This window comes from Asterias amurensis, chromosome 7, assembly GCF_032118995.1.
Source record: "Asterias amurensis chromosome 7, ASM3211899v1".
Taxonomy (NCBI): Eukaryota; Metazoa; Echinodermata; class Asteroidea; order Forcipulatida; family Asteriidae; genus Asterias; species Asterias amurensis.
This window is the reverse complement of record NC_092654.1, coordinates 19,087,793-19,107,126: the sequence shown is the minus strand read 5'-3', so window position 1 is coordinate 19,107,126 and position 19,334 is coordinate 19,087,793. Positions and strand designations below refer to the sequence as shown.

At 37.7% G+C, this 19,334-nt stretch overlaps 2 protein-coding genes across 3 annotated transcripts in view; one reads left to right on the top strand and one right to left on the bottom strand.

Moving 5' to 3' along the window:
- Nucleotides 1-17: 17 nt before the first annotated feature.
- On the bottom strand, nucleotides 18-17,766 carry LOC139939577 (AP-4 complex subunit beta-1-like). Of its 2 annotated transcripts, XM_071935579.1 has the most exons (18): nucleotides 17,613-17,766; nucleotides 17,100-17,169; nucleotides 16,064-16,187; nucleotides 15,373-15,545; nucleotides 14,909-15,039; nucleotides 13,958-14,105; nucleotides 13,558-13,651; nucleotides 13,013-13,136; nucleotides 12,040-12,166; nucleotides 11,315-11,410; nucleotides 10,655-10,824; nucleotides 9,907-10,037; nucleotides 8,983-9,148; nucleotides 8,225-8,298; nucleotides 7,737-7,839; nucleotides 6,528-6,921; nucleotides 5,368-5,503; nucleotides 18-3,127 (listed from the first exon to the last, which is right to left on the bottom strand). In XM_071935579.1, exons 2-18 carry the CDS (start codon nucleotides 17,147-17,149, stop codon nucleotides 2,975-2,977), a joined length of 2,394 nt encoding a protein of 797 aa, XP_071791680.1. In that variant the 5' UTR covers nucleotides 17,150-17,169; nucleotides 17,613-17,766; the 3' UTR covers nucleotides 18-2,974. The 2 variants fall into 2 exon arrangements, with proteins under 2 accessions (XP_071791680.1, XP_071791679.1); XM_071935578.1 differs by lacking the exons at nucleotides 14,909-15,039; nucleotides 15,373-15,545; nucleotides 16,064-16,187; nucleotides 17,100-17,169; nucleotides 17,613-17,766 and having other exon boundaries at nucleotides 13,958-14,701.
- A 397-nt stretch (nucleotides 17,767-18,163) lies between these two features.
- The window catches only part of LOC139939459 (islet cell autoantigen 1-like), a 46,942-nt gene continuing 45,771 nt past the window's right edge, over nucleotides 18,164-19,334 (top strand). Inside the window, exons 1-2 of the mRNA XM_071935392.1 lie at nucleotides 18,164-18,250; nucleotides 19,151-19,241. Of these exons, the coding sequence (XP_071791493.1) occupies nucleotides 19,216-19,241 (26 nt within the window). The 5' untranslated portion in view covers nucleotides 18,164-18,250; nucleotides 19,151-19,215. The remainder of the gene's footprint in view (nucleotides 18,251-19,150; nucleotides 19,242-19,334) is intronic.

Genomic DNA, 19,334 nt, shown 5'->3' with positions numbered 1-19,334 from the left:
GTAAAACGATAGCATGGTTTAAACAAGACAAAATTATAATTGCTCGTTAAGATGGTCGGTGTTACACTTGAAGCTTTGCACACTAAACAAACGATGAGAATTTTCTTTCCAGACAGTAGCTCAAGTAATGTTAATGTTAAAAAAACATTCCGATATAGTTATCAAAATATGAATATGAATTCTACATTGAATTGTGTTTGAAGTACTGACTATTCTAAATTAACAGTTTTTCCCACTACTTAGATCGTGCTTACTTTAGAATTTGTTTTTTTCAACATCAACTTAAACACGAGTCAATTAGATATTTGGCCATTAAATTTCTGACTTTCTCTGCAATCAATAGAATTATTTGTACATTTACAGTTTAATGGTAATTTTATTGATCACAACGCTATGACATTTTACGTACCTATATTTGTACATTTATATACAAAGTAAGCTTGTACAGTGTGAATGTGATAAATATATTAACAATAATAACAATATTGAACAGTGAATATTATAAAAATGTTGCCACTCTGAAGGCAAACAGAAAAGTTTCAGCTGATGTTTGAATTTTTTGGAAAGACTCTTTTAAGTTCCCTGGCCCATTGGACTTTTTCTGCCATGTAGAAAGTTTCAGTGACTGGTTTTGGTGTAGTTCCACCTGGACTTATATTCTGCGAAGTTTGCATAGCATTTTACAGCATGGTCGCAGTAGGTTACTATGGCTGTGCGGAAGTGTTCCGCGACCTCTTTTGGTCCGTTAGTTTTACATCACGGTCGCGGAAAGTTGACAGGGAGGGTATTTTTACCATGCGCCCCCATTTGATTTAATGTTGTCATTCTACAGAAAATGTTGGAAATAAAAGTTGTAGTGCTTTGATTGGTGAACAACCATACAAAATTCTGAATGAATGTGTATTGCACAATAGTACGAGGGTTTGCTCATTCGAGGTTGCTACACAAAAGCTTGCTCTGGCTTATTTGACACAGCAACTGTTTCTATAGTCTGAGGAAGTCAAATTTAAAAGGTAATTGTGACATAGGAAGTCATTGCACCAGACGTTATTCAAAACTTACTCACAAATAGCTTATTTCGTAAAGGCGGCGGCAAGACATCTTTGGACTCATGTTCACATCGATTTGAAAATTGTAAATAAAATGTGCTTGTTAAAAAAAACCAATAACAATATGGCAATAACATGTATGTAATTGTACTTATGACAAATTGATGTTGTGAAAACCACTTTTTAAAGTATTTGATATATTCACATTATATATATATGTACATGTAATATTACCAATGTGAAATCAGTAATCAGCAGACTGTCATATTTCAAGTTTTGTAATTCAACTTTCCCTTTTGCGTAAAGGACGTAACCTTGACAAAAAAACAAACCACAGCTTTTGCAACAGAGAAGTAGCAGTGGCTTTAAACTGATTCACTCATTTGAATCACAGAAGTTGTTCAGTGAAAATTTTCACATTTTAGTTAAAGATTTGAAACAAGGGTCATGCATAGAAAAGAAAGTTCAACAAAATTTAACATAATCTTTCACACAACAAAACTGTGTGAAAGTTTTTTTCACAGTTTCACAGAGTAGTGTATCGGACACTTTGTTCAAAGTAAATCAAAATGGGATGAAATCATTTGAAATTTTAAGGCCAGTGTTTTTTGTGATTTGGGGAAGCTGTGATACTGGTAAAAGGTAATTTGGTTTAAAAAAAAAAAAAATTAGGAAAGGAAAGAATTATCGGATAGATAGATGAAAAACCCCACGATAAATATATGTTACAATAACTGTGCTAAATATTAACAACAAAAGTTTTCAGTCAAATGAACAGATCTCGACAACTTGCTGCTTGTGTTGTTGTTTTTTAAGGATTTGTAAAGAAATAATATTTATTTACTGTTCTCAATAAAGTCAATTGAATGTATAGTATTTAATACTAAATGTTTTATAATCTGATATCATTGATATTAATATCATTTGATATTTATGAAAAAATAAATATCCTACTGGAAAACAAATTGAAGAAGTTTCGGAAGAATTCTTTTGAGGTTTCTCTGTTTTCACTGTGCCTTTTTCAATTAGCCCTTCCCATGAAACATGTGCATGCATTCACGTAGCATACTAACAGGCACTATTGGTGTGCAAAATGCCATAGAGTTGTGCACTAGGGAGATGCACAAACGTGCGTCAAGTCTCGACAATCCTGGGGGTGACAGGTCTTTTTCTTCTGCTGTGCCACGCATCTGGAAATCTCTACCGTTTAATCTTAGATCTTGTCTTTGTACCACAAATTTCAAATCTCTTCTCAAAACTTATCTTATGCCACAGGTTTTCAAGGACTAATTTTGTTGTGTCTATTTTCCTATTTTTGTTTGTTTTTACTTCGCCTTGAACACCCAGCGGGATGAAAATGTGCAGTTTACAAGTCTTTATTATTATTATGCCTTTATTGGGACTGCATCTTTGGGGCATCATTCGCAAACCGACACCAACCTTCAGAAATCTGAGCAACAATTCATGCATGAATCCTTTTTCCAGTAGCTTCTCACCAACTAAGTTTTTATGGCCTTTAATTTTTTCGAGTGTTTACCAATCTATGACTCTATCAATCTATGACTCTATCAATCTATGACTCTATCAATCTATGAGCATAACAACAGTAAAATTGAAAATAAAATTATTCAGAAACATACACATAGCTAATTTGCCAGAACTGCTATTGTTTTTTGAGAAATGAGTAAAACAATTAGTTTAGAAGTCGTGACTCCGAAAATAGAGTTTTATACCATTTTGTGAGACCTTTGTTGATGACCGATTGAGCTGATGTTGGTTATGCAATCTACATGTTGATGGTTCACAGAAGGGGCCGATACTGTGGATTTTGACAGTTGCCATTGTTGGTCATGTGCTTTAGAAAAAAAACTCAACTTGATCATGATGTAAGACATCTGTTCATCAAAACTATTCTCACGGTACCTTTAGGACACTGCATCCAAAAGTAATTTCTTGACGACCGACGCTGCCTGATCGATAGATGTTTGACCTCCATCACATCGTATGTCAAAGGTCAGAAGGTCATTCACCAGGTCAAGGGCGACTTCTATTAAGAACAATTGCTCTGTGTGATCCTCCTACAATGAAAACAAAATGTTATCATAATAACCTCAACATTAAAGCCATTGGACCCTTTCGGTAAACAGTATTGTCCAAGGCCCACACTTCGTGTATCACAACTTCTATATAAAATAACAAACCTGTGGAAATTTAAGCTCAATCGGTCATTGGACTCGGGAGAAAATAACCGGAAAACCCACTCCTGTATCCGCACGTTTCGCCGTGTCATGACATGTGTTTAAGAATCCCTGCCTGTAAGAGTGTACCAAGTGGTGATTCATGGGTTCTCAGATCTTCTTCTAAAAATTTAGAGTGATACATCATCAGATTCATCATACCAAACGAATAAATCCAAAATTTTAGTTTGCTGACGCTTTCGGTTTTGGAGTTACCAGTTATCAAAGTTTCGGCCTAAAAGCCCTCGAGAAACGAATAGTACATTCCCTGTAAACACAAAAATGTGCGCCAAGGTCATCCAAACAAAAGTAAAACATTTTTTGAAACCTCCAGTTGGGCTGATAACAAAAGTAAAAAAAAAAAATTGGGATCTCGTAGTGTAGTTTCATATGACCTTTGACCTTTGTTATATTGGTGGGCCAACATGATCCCAATTATTTTTCAATTGGAATCTGTTTAGGAACACTCAACTTAACCAAATACAAGAAAACATTGATGGGATCTTGTTGGCACAGATACTTACAGTGATGAAAAAAGTGAATGTTGTGCCAATTTAGGCCAAAATGTGTGGAATGACAATACTTTAGAAAATTTTCAAAAAATCTTTTGACATGCAAGTTGCAGAGATCCCAAGATTCTTTTTTCATTTGTCATTAGATGAAAACTGTTCCAATACCCAGTTGCCATAAAAACAATTTTTTGTTGTTGGCGCGCGAAGTTACGGAGGTGCGAAAACGCAATATATTGGTAAAATTTGAACTTTGACCTCTATTATCTCTCTGCGCCAACGAGATCCCACTCACTTTGCACTTAGGGATGCAAGCTCTTTCATTTGAACTGGTTCAATTCATGGGATCCTATAGGCGCGTTGAGTTATGAGGCGTTGAAAATGGCACGAGGGCACTGTTCGTCAAAGGTTCAGGTGCGCGTAACATGACGCGCCAACGAGATCCCAATTTTTTTTTTTTACTTTTGTTATAAGCCCAACTGGAGGTTTCAAAAAATGTTTTACTTTTTCTGGGATGACCTTGGCGCACGTTTTTGTGTTTACAGGGAATGTACTATTCGTTTCTTGAGGGCTTTTTGTCCCAAACTTTGATAACTGGTAACTCCAAAACCGAAAGCGTCAGCAAACTAAAATTTTTGATTTATTCGTTTGGTATGATGGTGTATCACTCTAATTTTTTGGAAGAAGATCTGCGAACCCATGAATCACACCCCCCCCCCCTAATTTGGTACATTCTTACAAGCAGGGACTCTTAAAATAAATCTGTAATTCTCGATATCGAGAATTGATATTGTTTTACTGTTTTCTCAAAAAGTAAAGCATTTCATGGAATAATATATCAAGAGAAGTCTTTCACCATTACCTTCTGTAAACCGCGTTACTTGTAAATCTGTGAACCTCAATTTTTTCTAAACCGAAAGGGTCAAATGGCTTTAAGTAAGCGCCCTAGTCATACGCATGCTTTAGGGCACACATTCTATTTTGTGCATCCGTGTGGAGGCATCTTTTGTTCTTTTATGTTGTCCCTGTAGTTAAGAACCTCGCATAGACTTTGTACACAAAATTCTTTGTGGAAACCCAAGTCTTTATGGCAAGACCTTAGTTTTCCCTTTTCTGTTTTGTTCTTGGTCTACATAGGCTAGTGAATATGAAATCACTGAAACAGTTGTACAAAGACATGGCACTGGAGGTCACTACTTTCAGAAACAAGAAGCAGAAACCGGAAAAAAAGGCTGGAGTAATTACTCAAAATATACATTAGCATAAAATCTTACTTGGTAACAAGCAACGGAGAAAGAACTTAAACTTCTCACTTAAATATTTGAAACTGAGAAAGACTTTCTCAGGCATCTGAAAGCACACAAATTTGAACAAGGGTGTTTTTCTTTCATATTTTCTTGCAACTTAAATGACCAATTGAGTCAAAATGTTCACAGATTTTTTCAATTCAGGCTGGGATAAACCATGTGAGAATATTGGCCTTTGTAATTACCAAACATGTCCAGCGCCCTAAAATGATTCTAAAATCCGACTTTATGTCAATAACTCCAAGGATCTGCTGTGACTCTTTACCTTTGCATAAAGAAAAGCTCTCCATGGAGCAGAATCCTCCGGTGTGGTTGCCATGGTTTTACATCCTAGTTTTTCCAGTTGTCTCTGGATGTCTTTGGGCTGTAGAGACTTCATTATTTTGAGCTCTTGCAATTCACTGAAAAGGAATTGAATTGAAATGATTTATTGCTGAAAAAGTCATCGCAGCCAGAGGCCCAATTAAGACAATTTAATCAACTTTTTTTTTAGTGGATCAGAAAGTTAAAATCGAAAGGTTTCTTTTATGAGCTTGCTCCCTCTAGTAGTGGTGAGAAACTTCAAGGGCAACGAAACGATCAGAGTTAAGAAAACAATCTTACAAGTTTTCCTTTCAAAAAAAGAAATAGTTTTATGAAAACCCTAAAGGGAATGTTTATGTTTGGTAGCCACTCCTCAAATTAATGCAAATAAAAACCTGCTTGGCTTGAAGTACAACAGCTTTCAATAATATTAAGCATTTTGGGAATCATTTCACTTTGAAGTAACAAGGTTATGGAAAAAAAGATATCACTTTTTATCCCTAAAAATTTGAATCTTAGAAAATTACTGTCAAAAACATTGTCTCAGATTGTGTATTCCAATTACAAATTATTCTTCCTGCATGGACTAAACCGCTCTGGTTTTTAAGGCGTGGGTTCTGAAAAGAACCGGTGGTTAAAGCCAGCGGACACTATTGGTAAATGTCAAAGACTAGTCTTCACAGTTGGTGTATCTCAACATATGCATAAAATAACAAACCTGTGAAAATTTGAGCTCAATCGGCCGTCGAAGTTGCGAGATATTAATGAAAGAAAAAAACACCCTTGTCACACGAAGTTGTGTGCTTTATGATGCTTGATTTCGAGACCTCAAATTCGAAACTTGAGGCCTCGAAATCAAATTCGTGGAAAGTTACTTCTTTCTCGAAAACTATGTCACTTCAGAGGGAGCCGTTTCTCACGTTGTTTTATACCATCAACCTCTTCCCATTACTCATTACCAAGTGAGGTTTTATGATGATAATTATTTTGAGTAATTACCAATAGTGTCCACTGCCTTTAACGACCCTAACCACCAAGTTAGTTTTGTTGTATATATTTACATTATATAAAACAATCGAACAGCTCCAAACACCAAAGGTTTACGTTCCCTTTATTACGTACCAGCTCTTCCACGTGGTCCATTTCCCTTCAAACTCCTCCGGTGCTAAACTGACATTGGTGAGGAATTTGACCTCAGTTGTGACCCGAGTGATTGTCTCTGTAGTGACCCCATCAGAACAGACTGCTGACATGACCTCTGGTTCAACACCACCTAAACTGACCAGTGTGGATGCCATGGGAATGGCCTCTGCATCATTCTCCAACATGACTTCCGGTGTGACCTCAGATTTGAACTCAGATGTGACCCCGTCTAAGTCCAGCAGCTGGCCTGTGGCTGTGATGTCAAGTTCTAGCTCACCATCGTTTGGTTTAAGTTCAACAAATGATAGAGGACCATGTCCTTCATTTTCCTCTCCATAATTAGATTTTTGGATTTCTCTCCATCTATCTGGCCCTGAAAACAAACAAAAAGAAGAATAACACAATAACTTTAAGTTTTAAAGTCCTGCTTGAAGTAAATGCAAATGATCGTAATGATTACACTTATGATTTTGTCTAGGTAATGAATAACTCTTGTTTAACGTAGCTCCACCAATACCAAAAGACTGAATGTTGAGGTGCTTTTGGCATCACTGAGTGACAGATCTGAGAGCTATATAAAAGCCACTATTATTGTTATTACTATTATTTTTTTGCGATAGCTTTTAATAGCCAATGAGATGATCATACTGGTAGTGTCAGAGGTAAGGCCACATAAAAAAAGAAATTGTTGATCGTCCTTTTTTTTGTGGATGGGGGAGGGAGGGAGGTTTTTTTTTTTTGTTTTTGTTTTTTTTTGACATGCCAAATATGAAATCAAGAATAAATAAATCATTACAATCACTATAAAACAGAGGGTTTGTGTGTTTTTGATGTTTTCAATAGTTTTGTCAAACAAATTTAACTCCTAGATGACATTTTCTGTAAACTTTTTCAAACAACTAAGCACAGTGTAGCCCAAGTAAATATTTGAAGAATTGTTCTTGCTTTGCCAACATGAATAAAAACCTACTTTAAACATCTTTTCAAACCTGTACATTTTGAAAAAAATATCAGCTGAAAAATCTGGGTAGTAAAAGTATAAAGAGATTTCCAGACATGGGAAGAGAAGAAAAAAACAAAAAGAAAAAAAAATGGGGTCGGTGGGTTTTGAACGGTCGGGCGGGGACGATCAACATTTTTTTATTTTATGTGGCCTAAGCAGTTTGCCCTTGTGATACCAAGACTTACCAAACAATAAAGCTATGGAGTTGAAATGGTGAACATCCGCTGATGTGTCACTGGGACACGGTACTGATAGGCGAGACGGAGGTGCGCTTATGATATCCTTTGCCTGCCAAAGACAAGATGCCTCAATAAGTACAACGGGCTGGGTCCAATTTCATAAAGCTGTTAAGCAGAAAAACACTGCTTGACAAATATCTTTGCTAAGCAAAAATTGAGTCAGGCACCAGCCAAAACAATGTAAATTTCAATTTGGGCTGGTAACCTTTTTTTGCTTAGCAATACTATTATGTGTTTAGCAAGTTTTTGTGCTCACATGCTTTTTGAAATTGGGTCCTGATAATTCCAAAATAAGCATGTTTTTTTATTTTTTATTATTTTTTTTGTAAAGATTGTTGGATCATGGTGTTAAAGTGGATTTTAGCAGTATCCATAAATGTAATGGAATAGGTAAGTATTGAGCTCAGAGATCAAATGTCAAACGAAGTGTTTACCTTTTGGACGTCTTTGCTCAGGAGTCTATAGTACATCTTTGCCTTTTCCTGGAGATCAGCGTTACTCTCGCACTCTTTGAAAATAGACAGTTATCAAGAAGGAAAGTTGAATAAAAGTCAGAGGAAAGTTTTATTCGCATTTTGCTCAAAACGTTCATCAACAATTTTGTGAAAACCAGGAGACTTTATCATGTTGGGAATTTGGTGATCTTTCCCTGTGGCTTATGGCTACAGCAGACTTGTTGAAGTGATCTAGCCACCAGGCTTTGACCATGTTGGAATTTGGTCATCTTTTACTGTGGCTGTTGGCTACAACAGCCGTGTTGAAGTTACATAGCCAACAAGCTTTGGCCATATTGGATCTTGGTTGTATTTTACTGTGGCTTTGGTTGATGGCAGCCATATTGAAGTGATCTAGCCAACAGGCTTTGGCCATATTGGATCTCGGGTGTCTTTTACTGTGGCTGTGGCTGATGGCTACAGCAGCACACACATTGAAGTAAACTGGCCAACAGGCTTTGACCATATTGGATCTTGGGTGTCTTTTACTGTGGCTGTGGCGGATGACTACGGCAGCAGAAAGAATTTAGCCAAAGACCACCAGGCTTTGGCCTTATTGGACCCTGTGTATATTTTACTGTGGCTGTGTCCGATGGCTATGGCTATACCGGCCATATTTAAGTGATCATGTGATATGGGTATCTACTGTGGCCGGCTGTAGCCACAGCTCTTACTGCAGACATATCTTTAGTCATTACCTATAGCATACTCCAGAATCTTGCCTAGCATGTCTTGGCACTCAGCAGGCCTGATAAAGAACAGTTTGATAGTAGCTGTAAGCAAACTCAACTTGACCATCGTGTTACGCTCCTCCTCCAATGTGTCAATCATACTTTCAAGAATGTATGGAGCATCAGGAAGATCCTACAACAAATCATTGTGAATTAAATTAATCTCAATCTTGTTACGAGTTGTGGCTGAGCGGTAAAGACAATCGAGTGTGCACAATGGTTAACTAAAGGTTGACCATTTGCACTCGAACCCAGGCTGGTCGACCATTGGTTGACTACTGTGGTTGACCATTTGGAACCAGCCTCAAGCCCATGCTTTCTTCACTGGTCTCAACAGCATGTTCCATTTTAACATGTGTAAAGTGCAGAGTGGAACCGGTGACACTAAAAGGCGGAAGGTTGACTAGACTTCCAAATGAATCGTTCGAGTGAGTGTGTCACTGCGCATGTACGTTGCTGGTCTGTAGTCAACCACGGGTCGACTATTTGTGCCCACTAGAACTTGCGAACTTTGTGGGTTTGGCTCCCAGCCATGACCTTGTATCCTTTCCCGGTCACGACACTTGTATCCTTGAGCAAGATATTGTACCATTGTTTTGTCCTTCAGAGGGGACATTAAGCAGTAGGTCCCGAGTACCAGGATTGGTAGAGCACCTAAAAGAATCTAGAACACTTATCGTCGAAGAGTAGGGGTTAACCCCTGTGTTTCTCGTTCACATTGGATTCCTGAGGTTTGCAAGCTACAGTCATTAAGGTCACTTATGAGGCATCCTTGGTACCAGACATTTTAGCTACTCCCTAATGTAGGTGTTTCCAAGATAACAATTGCTGTTGCCAGGATTGTATGCCTGTTTAAAATATTTAAGAAAAGAAATACATTCTGAATATTACCTGGCCATACTGAGCAATCAACCCAACAAGAGCACCTTTACCACAAGGCTCCTGGATGAGCTGCTCACAGGACGGAAGTCTCTCCACCACCGCAGGGATGAACTCTTTAAGATGCTCATAACGAAGGATGTCTGATGAGGAGAAGAAAAGCAAAGGCTGACCGTCATCTCCCATCACTGTTTAAAGGCACTGGACATTATCGTTAATTACTCAAAATAATTGTTAAAGCATAAAAATGACTTGGTAACGAGCAATGGAGAGCTGTTGGCAGTATAAATCATTGTGAGAAACGGCTCCCTCTGAAGTAGCGTAGTTTTTGAGAAAGAGGTGATTTCTCACTCAAATATTAAAAGAGCACCGGACTCAAGCTGTGGTGTTTCTCATCAGCAGAGTGTGGGTTTGAATCCCATGACACTTGTTGTGCCCTTGAGCAAGATACTTTACCATAACTTAATTGCTTTGTCATTCGGATGGAACATTAAAGTCGTAGGTCCCCTGTACCAGGATTGGTAGTGCACGTAAATGAACCCAGAACACTTATCTTTGAAGAGTAGGGGTTAACCCCAGTGTTTCTAGTTCACATAGCAAGCCCACTTGTTTAACAGGTTTCCTCAGGCTTACGAGCTACATCGATTAGTATCACTTATGAGGCATCCTTGGTTTCATTACCAAAAATATTTAATAAGTTGCATGTTCTGCAGGAAATCCAACAGTTAGGGAAATATCTTTTAAGAAAGTTGTTCCTTACCCTGAAACACAACCAAGACTTGAGACGAGACAGAGTCGAGCTGTAGTGAGAGTAAGGTGAGGAGAGCCTCCACGCAGGGTCCTGAGTAAGCTATAGATGTCTTGGCGAGTTTCCCCAAGGCAGCCACAGCGAGATGGGATAGACGAACAGAAATATCTGTTGCATAGACACTAGAGAGTGAGAGTAACTAGTTAGAGTAAGCGTGTGTATGAGTCACTTGCTGTGGCTAGAGGCTGCAATGATCTTATCAGCCATAGCCCAATTTAATCCATTTACATAAAATCATAGCCACCTTAGAGATATAATTTTAAAGCTCCATTTTGTCATACCCCCTGTATCCTATAACAAGAATCAATGCTAGTATCCAATAGGGGCCCAGACTAGTTTACTTTCTAGCCTCGGAAATGTTTCTGCATGAAACGTTTTTTCAAATTGTGCATTCCAATTACGTTTTTTTTTTCCTGTGTGGACATAACAGCTCCAGATTTGTCGGCAATATCTCAAAAACACTATCACCTTTTGAAATAAAAGTTCAGTTTTATTGTATACATTATTTACATTTATATTGGAGTAAAACAATCAAATGGTTCTAAAAACCAAAGGTATACTAAAGGTATTCTGTGCCTTCAAGGGTGGACTTTTTGAGTTCCGATGGCTCACCTTAGCTCTTCAACGATGTCCTTGAGCGAATCCTCAGAGCACAGCGAAGACAACAGCTCAATCTTCTTATACTTGACATAACCTGGATCATTGTATCTGGAAGACAATCAAAGATCATTGTACCATCATAGCTGCGTTACTACTATAGGCCTGATACTTAACGGAGGCAACGAAGGCGATTGCCTCCAAGCCCCCGGGTCATTGTCTTGGTTCCCTTAAAATGCTCCACTAGAACTTTACAATTTCCTCATCGGTTGCCCTTTACCAGGGAGAAAATGCCTTGGTGCCCTTGCACTTTTAAGAATGAAGCACACATATTGCTAATATTCTTTGCCCCCCCCCCACCCCTATACCAAAGGAAAAGAAAAGGTATGATCAGTACAGTGCTTCTCACAACAAAGGCTTCTATTTCAGCTCTGGCTTATGCTCAGTAACATATTTTGATTAGAGTGTGCACTTTTGGTATGGGGCTTCAAACAGGCAGACAGAGCCAAAGCTTTGGTTTAAAAACAGTCTTTCTTTCATTCTTTCATCTTTATGCTCAAACTTGATCTTTACAGTTACTTTTGACTTGAGAAAAGGGAAGCTTTCATCGAAGTAAAGTATTCACAAATCTCAGGCATCAATATTCTTGAACATAATTTTGTTCACAGCTGCTTTTCCTTGTCAATGCTTATAAGTCACAAGAGAGAAGATGCAGCATTTACTGGAACATTGACTTTTACCTGCAGTAGAATTTCTTGTAGTATTTAGCCAGTCTACCGGGCAGTCTTGTATTGAACCATTCTAGGTGACATAATGCTGTGTGTACCAACTCAGGACGATCACTACTCAGTAGATTCAAAAGCGGACCTGTCAGGAAATGAGAATAAAGTTATCTAGTAAATGGTTTGCAGTACGTAATGGTGAGTAATGGTAAAGCGATGGAGAGCACCGAAACTGTGGTGTTTCTGATCAGTGTAGGTTTGAGTCCCATTCATGGTACTTTTGTTCTTAAAGGCAGTGGACACTTTTGGTAATTGTCAAAGACTAGCCTTCACAGTTGGTGTATCTCAACATATGCATAGAATAACAAACCTGTGAAAATTTGAGCTCAATCGGTCATCGAATTTGCGAGATAATAGTGAAAGAAAAAAACACCCTTGTCGACGAAGTTGTGTGCGTTTAGATGGTTGATTTCGAGACCTCGAGTTCTAAATCTGAGGTCTCGAAATCAAATTCGTGGAAAATTACTTCTTTCTCGAAAACTATGTCACTTCAGAGGGAGCCGTTTCTCACAATGTTTTATAACGTCAACCTCTCTCCATTACTCGTCACCAAGAAGGGTTTTATGCTAATAATTATTTTGAGTAACTACCAATAGTGTCCACTGCCTCTAAAGGGTTTGGGTACTTTTTGTACGACACAAAACACAAACGTCCACAGACTGACATTAAACTTGAATGGTGTAAAGATAATGAGTGTAACAAGCTTCTTATAAAATATTACTAGCTGAGGTGCTGTAGTTTTTGAGAAATTAATAATGCAATGTGCCTTTTGTAGAATTTTGACATTCTTTGGGGAAAATAAGTAATCAGTTGGAAAACCAAAACAATTTTGAGCCTGGAAACTCCTACAAAAAAAAATTACTTTGACATCTAAATGTTTTGTTTTGCATAAACAAAAGTTATATTCTACAATTAAAAGAGGAGTGTTGACCTTTAAGACGATTGTAGACATCTTTGCTGATATCGGGCAGATCTGTTGTGAGATGCAGCATCAAGCGAACAGCAGCCATACATACTCCAGAGTTTGTATGCTTTAAGAATGCATCCACTACATTCTACAAAGGGAAAAAAGTAAAAAGTTGTGTTTAAAACTTGATCGGAATGTTGGGGAGGGGGGAGAAATGTTTTGGATGTGTCAGGTTAAACATAATCTAATGAGAAAGGTTCAAGACAATTAAAATGTATTCCTTGAAGTAGAGTGGAAATTACATAATTATAAAAATTATAATAACAGGATTTATAAAGCTAGATCACTGCGCTGTAGCAACAAAGAAGAAAATGATATTTATATAACTACTGGAAACAAGCGAGTTTTAACAGATGATTATGCACAAACAAACTTCCCCTGCTTTCCTCAACAGAAGCCAATCAAACAAAAAAATAATCAATGAATCAATCCATAATGAAACCAATCCATCATTAAACAAATCATCCATTAATCAATCAATCAATACACCAATCCATTTGTCGCCTTACCATCATATCAAACATTTCATCTTCACTTTGCGGTGTGTACTTCAATAACAACTGCAAGACACAGCACTGTCCCCATTCAGTAAACTCTGATAATCTGAAAATGAAGACAACACAATTAAGTTCTAGGAGAAGAAATAACCCTCAAAACCACCAAAGTTGACTAGACACCTTAAGTGGCGACTGTGTGACTCTAGGTGGCAGCAGACATACCTGGTAATTATTCAATTTTTATGTAGTTCGGAGCAAATGCGCATTTCTGAGTACACTGAATTTAGTCTAACTGTCAAATAGCATCCTTTGAAGTATTGCATTTCTTTGTAATAGAAAGTATTACAACATACATCATTACAACATTAGTAAGTGTTCTTGGCAATATTTCTCTGGAACCTCTTTAACTCACCTATTGACCAGGTAATGCGCGATCCTCCGATTGATAGCAATACCGCCCTCGTGGTCCAGTAATTCCTCCAAAGCCAACAAACAGTTGATGACGACAATCACATCCCCGTCTCTCAACATCTCATACAGCATGTTGACAATACCATGATCTACAAGTACAAAAAAACTCTCAAGAACCCAGAACAAGGGAAAGGAGGCAAGTCTCAGATCAATTTTGTGCATTGACACAATACAGATAAAAAAATGTTTGCCCAGTTGTGAGTATTTAAAATGCAGCGCAATGTTTTGAGGTATGAGACTTATTCCTGTACATAGCACTGTGTAATGGTTTAATAATTTGGGGGGGTAATCATCCTTACTCGCAGCTAAGAGCTGAATTGCGAAGGACGCGGCAACAACGTGTTTGAGAAGCAGGCATGCAAGGGCGCCTTTGGCTGCCAGCCACATCAACCAATTATGACCACGGAGCACAGCCAAGATCAAAAGTGTTTGATTTTTCCCAAGGGAGGAAAACCGGATGTTCTGGAAAACCCTTGTGGCACAGCAGAGAACCAACGCACAACTCAACTCACATATGGCCCCGTGCGGGAATCGAACCGGCGTCACCTTGGTGAGAGGCGAGCGCTTTTGAGCACACGCCAACCATGCCACCTTCAGAGGTGCTGCTGCAGTATATGCTGCCATTTAAACCAGGAACACAGTGGCGAAACTCATCTCTTTATGATGAGTGGGACTTGAACCCACACTCTGCTGATAAGAAACACCAGAGCTCGAGTTAGGTGTTCTTATCTGCTCGACCACAACACGACACATTGGCAACAGAGCTGTCATTGCCTTGGTGTCCCATAAAAAGATCAAGTACAAATTTGTCCTCTAAATGGTGCATTTTAATAAATTAAAAAACCTGCCTTGCTCTCACAAGTATCAGGCCTGCTGATTTTTCAGATCTTACCAGCTATGAACTGCGGACTAATGTTGTTTATCTTCAGGCATCCAAGGACGGCAGCTCTTCTTACATACGCACTCTTATCCTTCAGTCCAGCCAGAAGAGGCTGCTTGGTGTACTCAATAAGTTCTGGAAGTCTGAGGAAATACATTCAAGTAAAAAAAGGATAATTATTGTATAGGATTTTAATTGCATTGTGAGGTATCAATGTAGATTTGGTTTGCGATAACACCATGTGTGTATCTATACTTACGAGGTAGATTATGTTCTTTTAAGAACTTGTCTTGTTTTATATTCTGCAACAGAAGAGTAGATTTTTCAGAATTTGGGAGACTTCTCTTCTACCACGGAATAGATTCTCGGAATTCACAGCTATTTGAAGGCCATAGCCCTGAATGAAATTTCTTGTCATGTTTTCCACAAAACAAAGTGATACAAGTTTGACCAATGTGTTTCCTAATTCCCCTTACCTCAGTGAGCATAAAGTCTTCAGAGCTAACCCACGGATCATAGGATTAGCATCCTTGCAATCTTTCTGCATCGTGTTGACGGCTAGCAAGGCCAGATCTGGCTTTCTGTGTGCATATGTCGTCATGTACAAGTAGGCCAACTTCTTCTCTGGTATGTCTACTGTGGCACACAGCTTGAAGAAAAATGTTAAAATATAAGAATGAATTGTCAAACTTCTTCAACGGTTCTTTTCAGAACCACCCCAACTCATTAGAGATAGTCATTACATGGTGTTACTGCAAACCTTTCTATAAACTTCTTGATGTCAAATGTGTCTTAAAGTTAAAGTCTTGAAGTTATAGCACTTATGTGTTTTCATTAAGTCTTTAAGATAGACTCAGCTTCTAGGATCAATTGTTTTCAATTTTGTGTAGAGGGCAGGCATGACCTTTGGTCAAAAATCACAAAATCAAAATCAAAAATCAGACTACAGTAGGAAGAATATCAATCGAAAGGTTAAGGGCTCATTAAAAACACATTTTGTAACAGGACTACAGCATATTTGGTTTGATTTTCACAGTGCAACTTACTCAAAGCCCTTTGGAAATGCTCAACTCATGACAGACGATAATAATACAGCTTTAGGCCAAGAATGATAAAAATGCACCCTTGTTTTTTGAAACGGCTTATAATACACAAGCACCAGCCTACCTTTACAATATCAGCAAACAGGGGTGACATGTCAAGCCCTCTGGTAACCTGACTTAGTATCTTCTTGAGAATACCCCGGAGTTGGCCGCATTCTGTTTGTGATGTGGGTTTGTTGAGATGCTTCCTGCAGATTGTAAAATAATTGGATCAATTATTTAAAAAATGTATCATTGGACACAAATGGTCCAGTGAACCACCTTAAGTGATCAGGGCTCAGATTTAACACTGTACTGCAAGCCCAAGGGCAGTGAATTTAGCCTCAGGCCAGGAAACGTACTAAGTCTACCAGTCCCGTGTTTTTGAATATGAACACCTCACTGCGATTTTCATTTAAAGGAGTTGGGTACTTTTTCAATATGTCCATAGATTTGCATTAAACTTACAGGGTTTGAAGATAATGATAGTGGAAAGCTTCCCTTCAAATATTACTTACTGAGGTGCTGTAGTTTTTGAGAAATGAGTAAAAAAATGTAATGAAAATACGTTTGAAAATGATTAAAATAATTTTCGTCTCATGAGACGAAAATTATTTTCATGACATTGTTTTACTCATTTCCCAAAAACAAAAAGCACCTCAGCACGTAATATTTTCAGGGAAGCTTTCTACTATCATTGTCTTCAAACTGTGTAAGTTTAGTGTAAATCTGTGGGCATTGTGTTTTTTGTCCTACAAAAGTTACAAAGACCCTTTAAAACTGATAAATACAGTTATTTCAATTTCGTAATTTTTAAAAGTATTTACCAAGAGGAAAAATTTGATAAATGTTCTCTCGATGCCTGTTCAAAAAAACGAAAATCAGCTCAAAATATAAAACTGTGTAAATAGTGTTCTTTTCATTTTGATTCCGTTCTTGTAACAAATTATCTGGTCCTGTAAAAGTTTGGAGCTGCCATCCAAGCCCTGCAATCTAGTGGATTGGTTTCCCCAGGTGAAGTTTGAGCCTAGTTGCAATAACGTTACCCTCCTCTTCGCCGGCGGGAGGAGGGTTACACTATTGCAACTAGTTCGAGCCCAGTTGATGTTTATATGATCTACCTTATTTCTTGAATGTCCTCTTCATCCCAGTTGTCTACAAAGTACGCCATCTTTGTTGTCTTTATCTTTTCTGTCAAAATGAAAAACTACTGAGTGTAAATAGTCCTTTAGGCAGAGGGGGCATTCGACGCCGCCGTGTGGGTACAACAGCGTCCTCTTTTGATATTTTGCGCTAGCCCACCTTGTTCGGCTGAGATGAGTCCGAGTGTTACAAAAATGGCTCTTGTTTAAATCACAGTTTCACGCACTACCAGACTAGGAAAAGTTCCCGTATGGTGCTACCACTAATTCATTTGATATGAAATAATATAGTATCTAATTTGGACAAGTTTCCGTATGGCGCCACCACTTTTTCATTCGATATGAACTAATATAGTATCTAATTTACCTTAACGAGATATCCCTTTTTGTAAAAATTAGTGAAAACGTGGTGGCGAGGTGCGGAAAGTTATCCATATATATCTTACTACATATTTGATAAACATGATGGTGGTTAATTACTTACTAACTTACAATTATTACACAATCAAACAGTCCCCAGTCGGCAGTCAACTTGTACATTCTACACACATTTTAATGTCAGTTCTGTGAAGACTAGTAATGTGTGAGGATCGAGAGGACTGTAGTAGAGGAGAGTGGACAACAAACTTCAGGTTCAAGATGTTATTGTTATCTATCATCATGGAAATGATCAGAAATTATGTTAAAAGGCGCATACTATGGATTAATTGCTCAGTCTGCGTATTGCGCAAAATATTGACCAACAAATCCGCAGATTGAGCGCTCAATCTACACTTTCGGTAGTCTCATTCTAATATAGCGCCCTCTGTTGGAAGGTCACGTCTCCATTCCCCTTTAAGTCTGGAAAGTTCGATTTATAAAGGGCTAATATTCTTAAAGTTTCAACCAAAATATTATTTAAATGATTATAAGCGTAATGATTTACATACTTATTTGTTTTTACGTGTTAAAAAATGCAAGAATGTATGGCAAAATTTATGCACACATTGATTAATAAATAAAATAAGATTTTGGTTCAATTTGTTCCCCCCTCTTTCATAATAGTTAGCCCCAACCACGAAAAACGTAAGCAACATCTGACGAGAGGAAAGTAATATGGCGACTGATAACAGCAAATAAAACAGAATCTGGTAAGATAATTCACTGTGTTCTACCAGATTTTGCTATGTAACACGGCCATACTGGTTTGCCCAGTGTCCCATTTTTAATAAGTAATATTCAAAGCAAGTAACAACCTTGTTTACGTAATATTTATACCCTTTTGTATTTGGTTTTCCCCTGGTACTGGTGTTCCGTGTGACGTGTGGTATGTGGATGGATGGAAACAGTTCAATATTTATGAAATGGTTTTCAATTCAGTTCATTTATTTCCACCATTTTAAGAGGAAGGAAATTATGTCCACAGTGTTCACCAATTTATCAAAAGTTCATGTACACGTAATGTTTAAAATAATGTATGAAACTGTAGAGGAACACATACAAGGAAGCACAGCTTGTTTTAAATTGTTGGCATGAAACATAAAATTATATACTAATACAGTATAGTAATTAGTATACAAAATGATCACATGAATGAATAAATAAAATATGAAGGTGGTTTTACCAAAACAATTACCTTAATTTAAAAACCACCATGATTTTTTACTAATACTATAAGTAATAGTTGTATTACAAGATTAGGATAAAGTTTGGTTTGATGTTGGCCTGTGGTTGCATGAATGTTGTAAATTATTTTCAATTTTTAGTAGAAAATGAACATCATTCATTTCAATAAAGTACCTGCATAAAGTAAACTTAACTTTGGTTTGTGAAAGTGGTTTGCAGTGTTTGTTCTCCTTCTCCTCTTGCCGATATTGTAATGTCACTATCATGAAATGTCATATGTCCTTTCAATATTAAGATTTGTAAAAGATTTTTGCCCTCCCGCAAAACCTTGGTGTTCAGGTTCATAACTCCTTTTTTCCCATTTTTTGTTTTTGTCAGATGAGCATAAAACCCAGTCTAAGTTACTGTTGCGTTTTCTTTCACAGGAAGGACTTGACAACCACAACCATTAATATTGTACAAGGAGGTACATGTACACGTGTAATTTGCAATGGATAGAATGGAAAGAAGTAGTGGGTAAGAATAAGATACAGTCTCACTAAGCTAAGATGTTACTTGTTTGTATTCTACCTTTTCCTTAAAGACAGTGGACACTTTTGGTAATTGTCA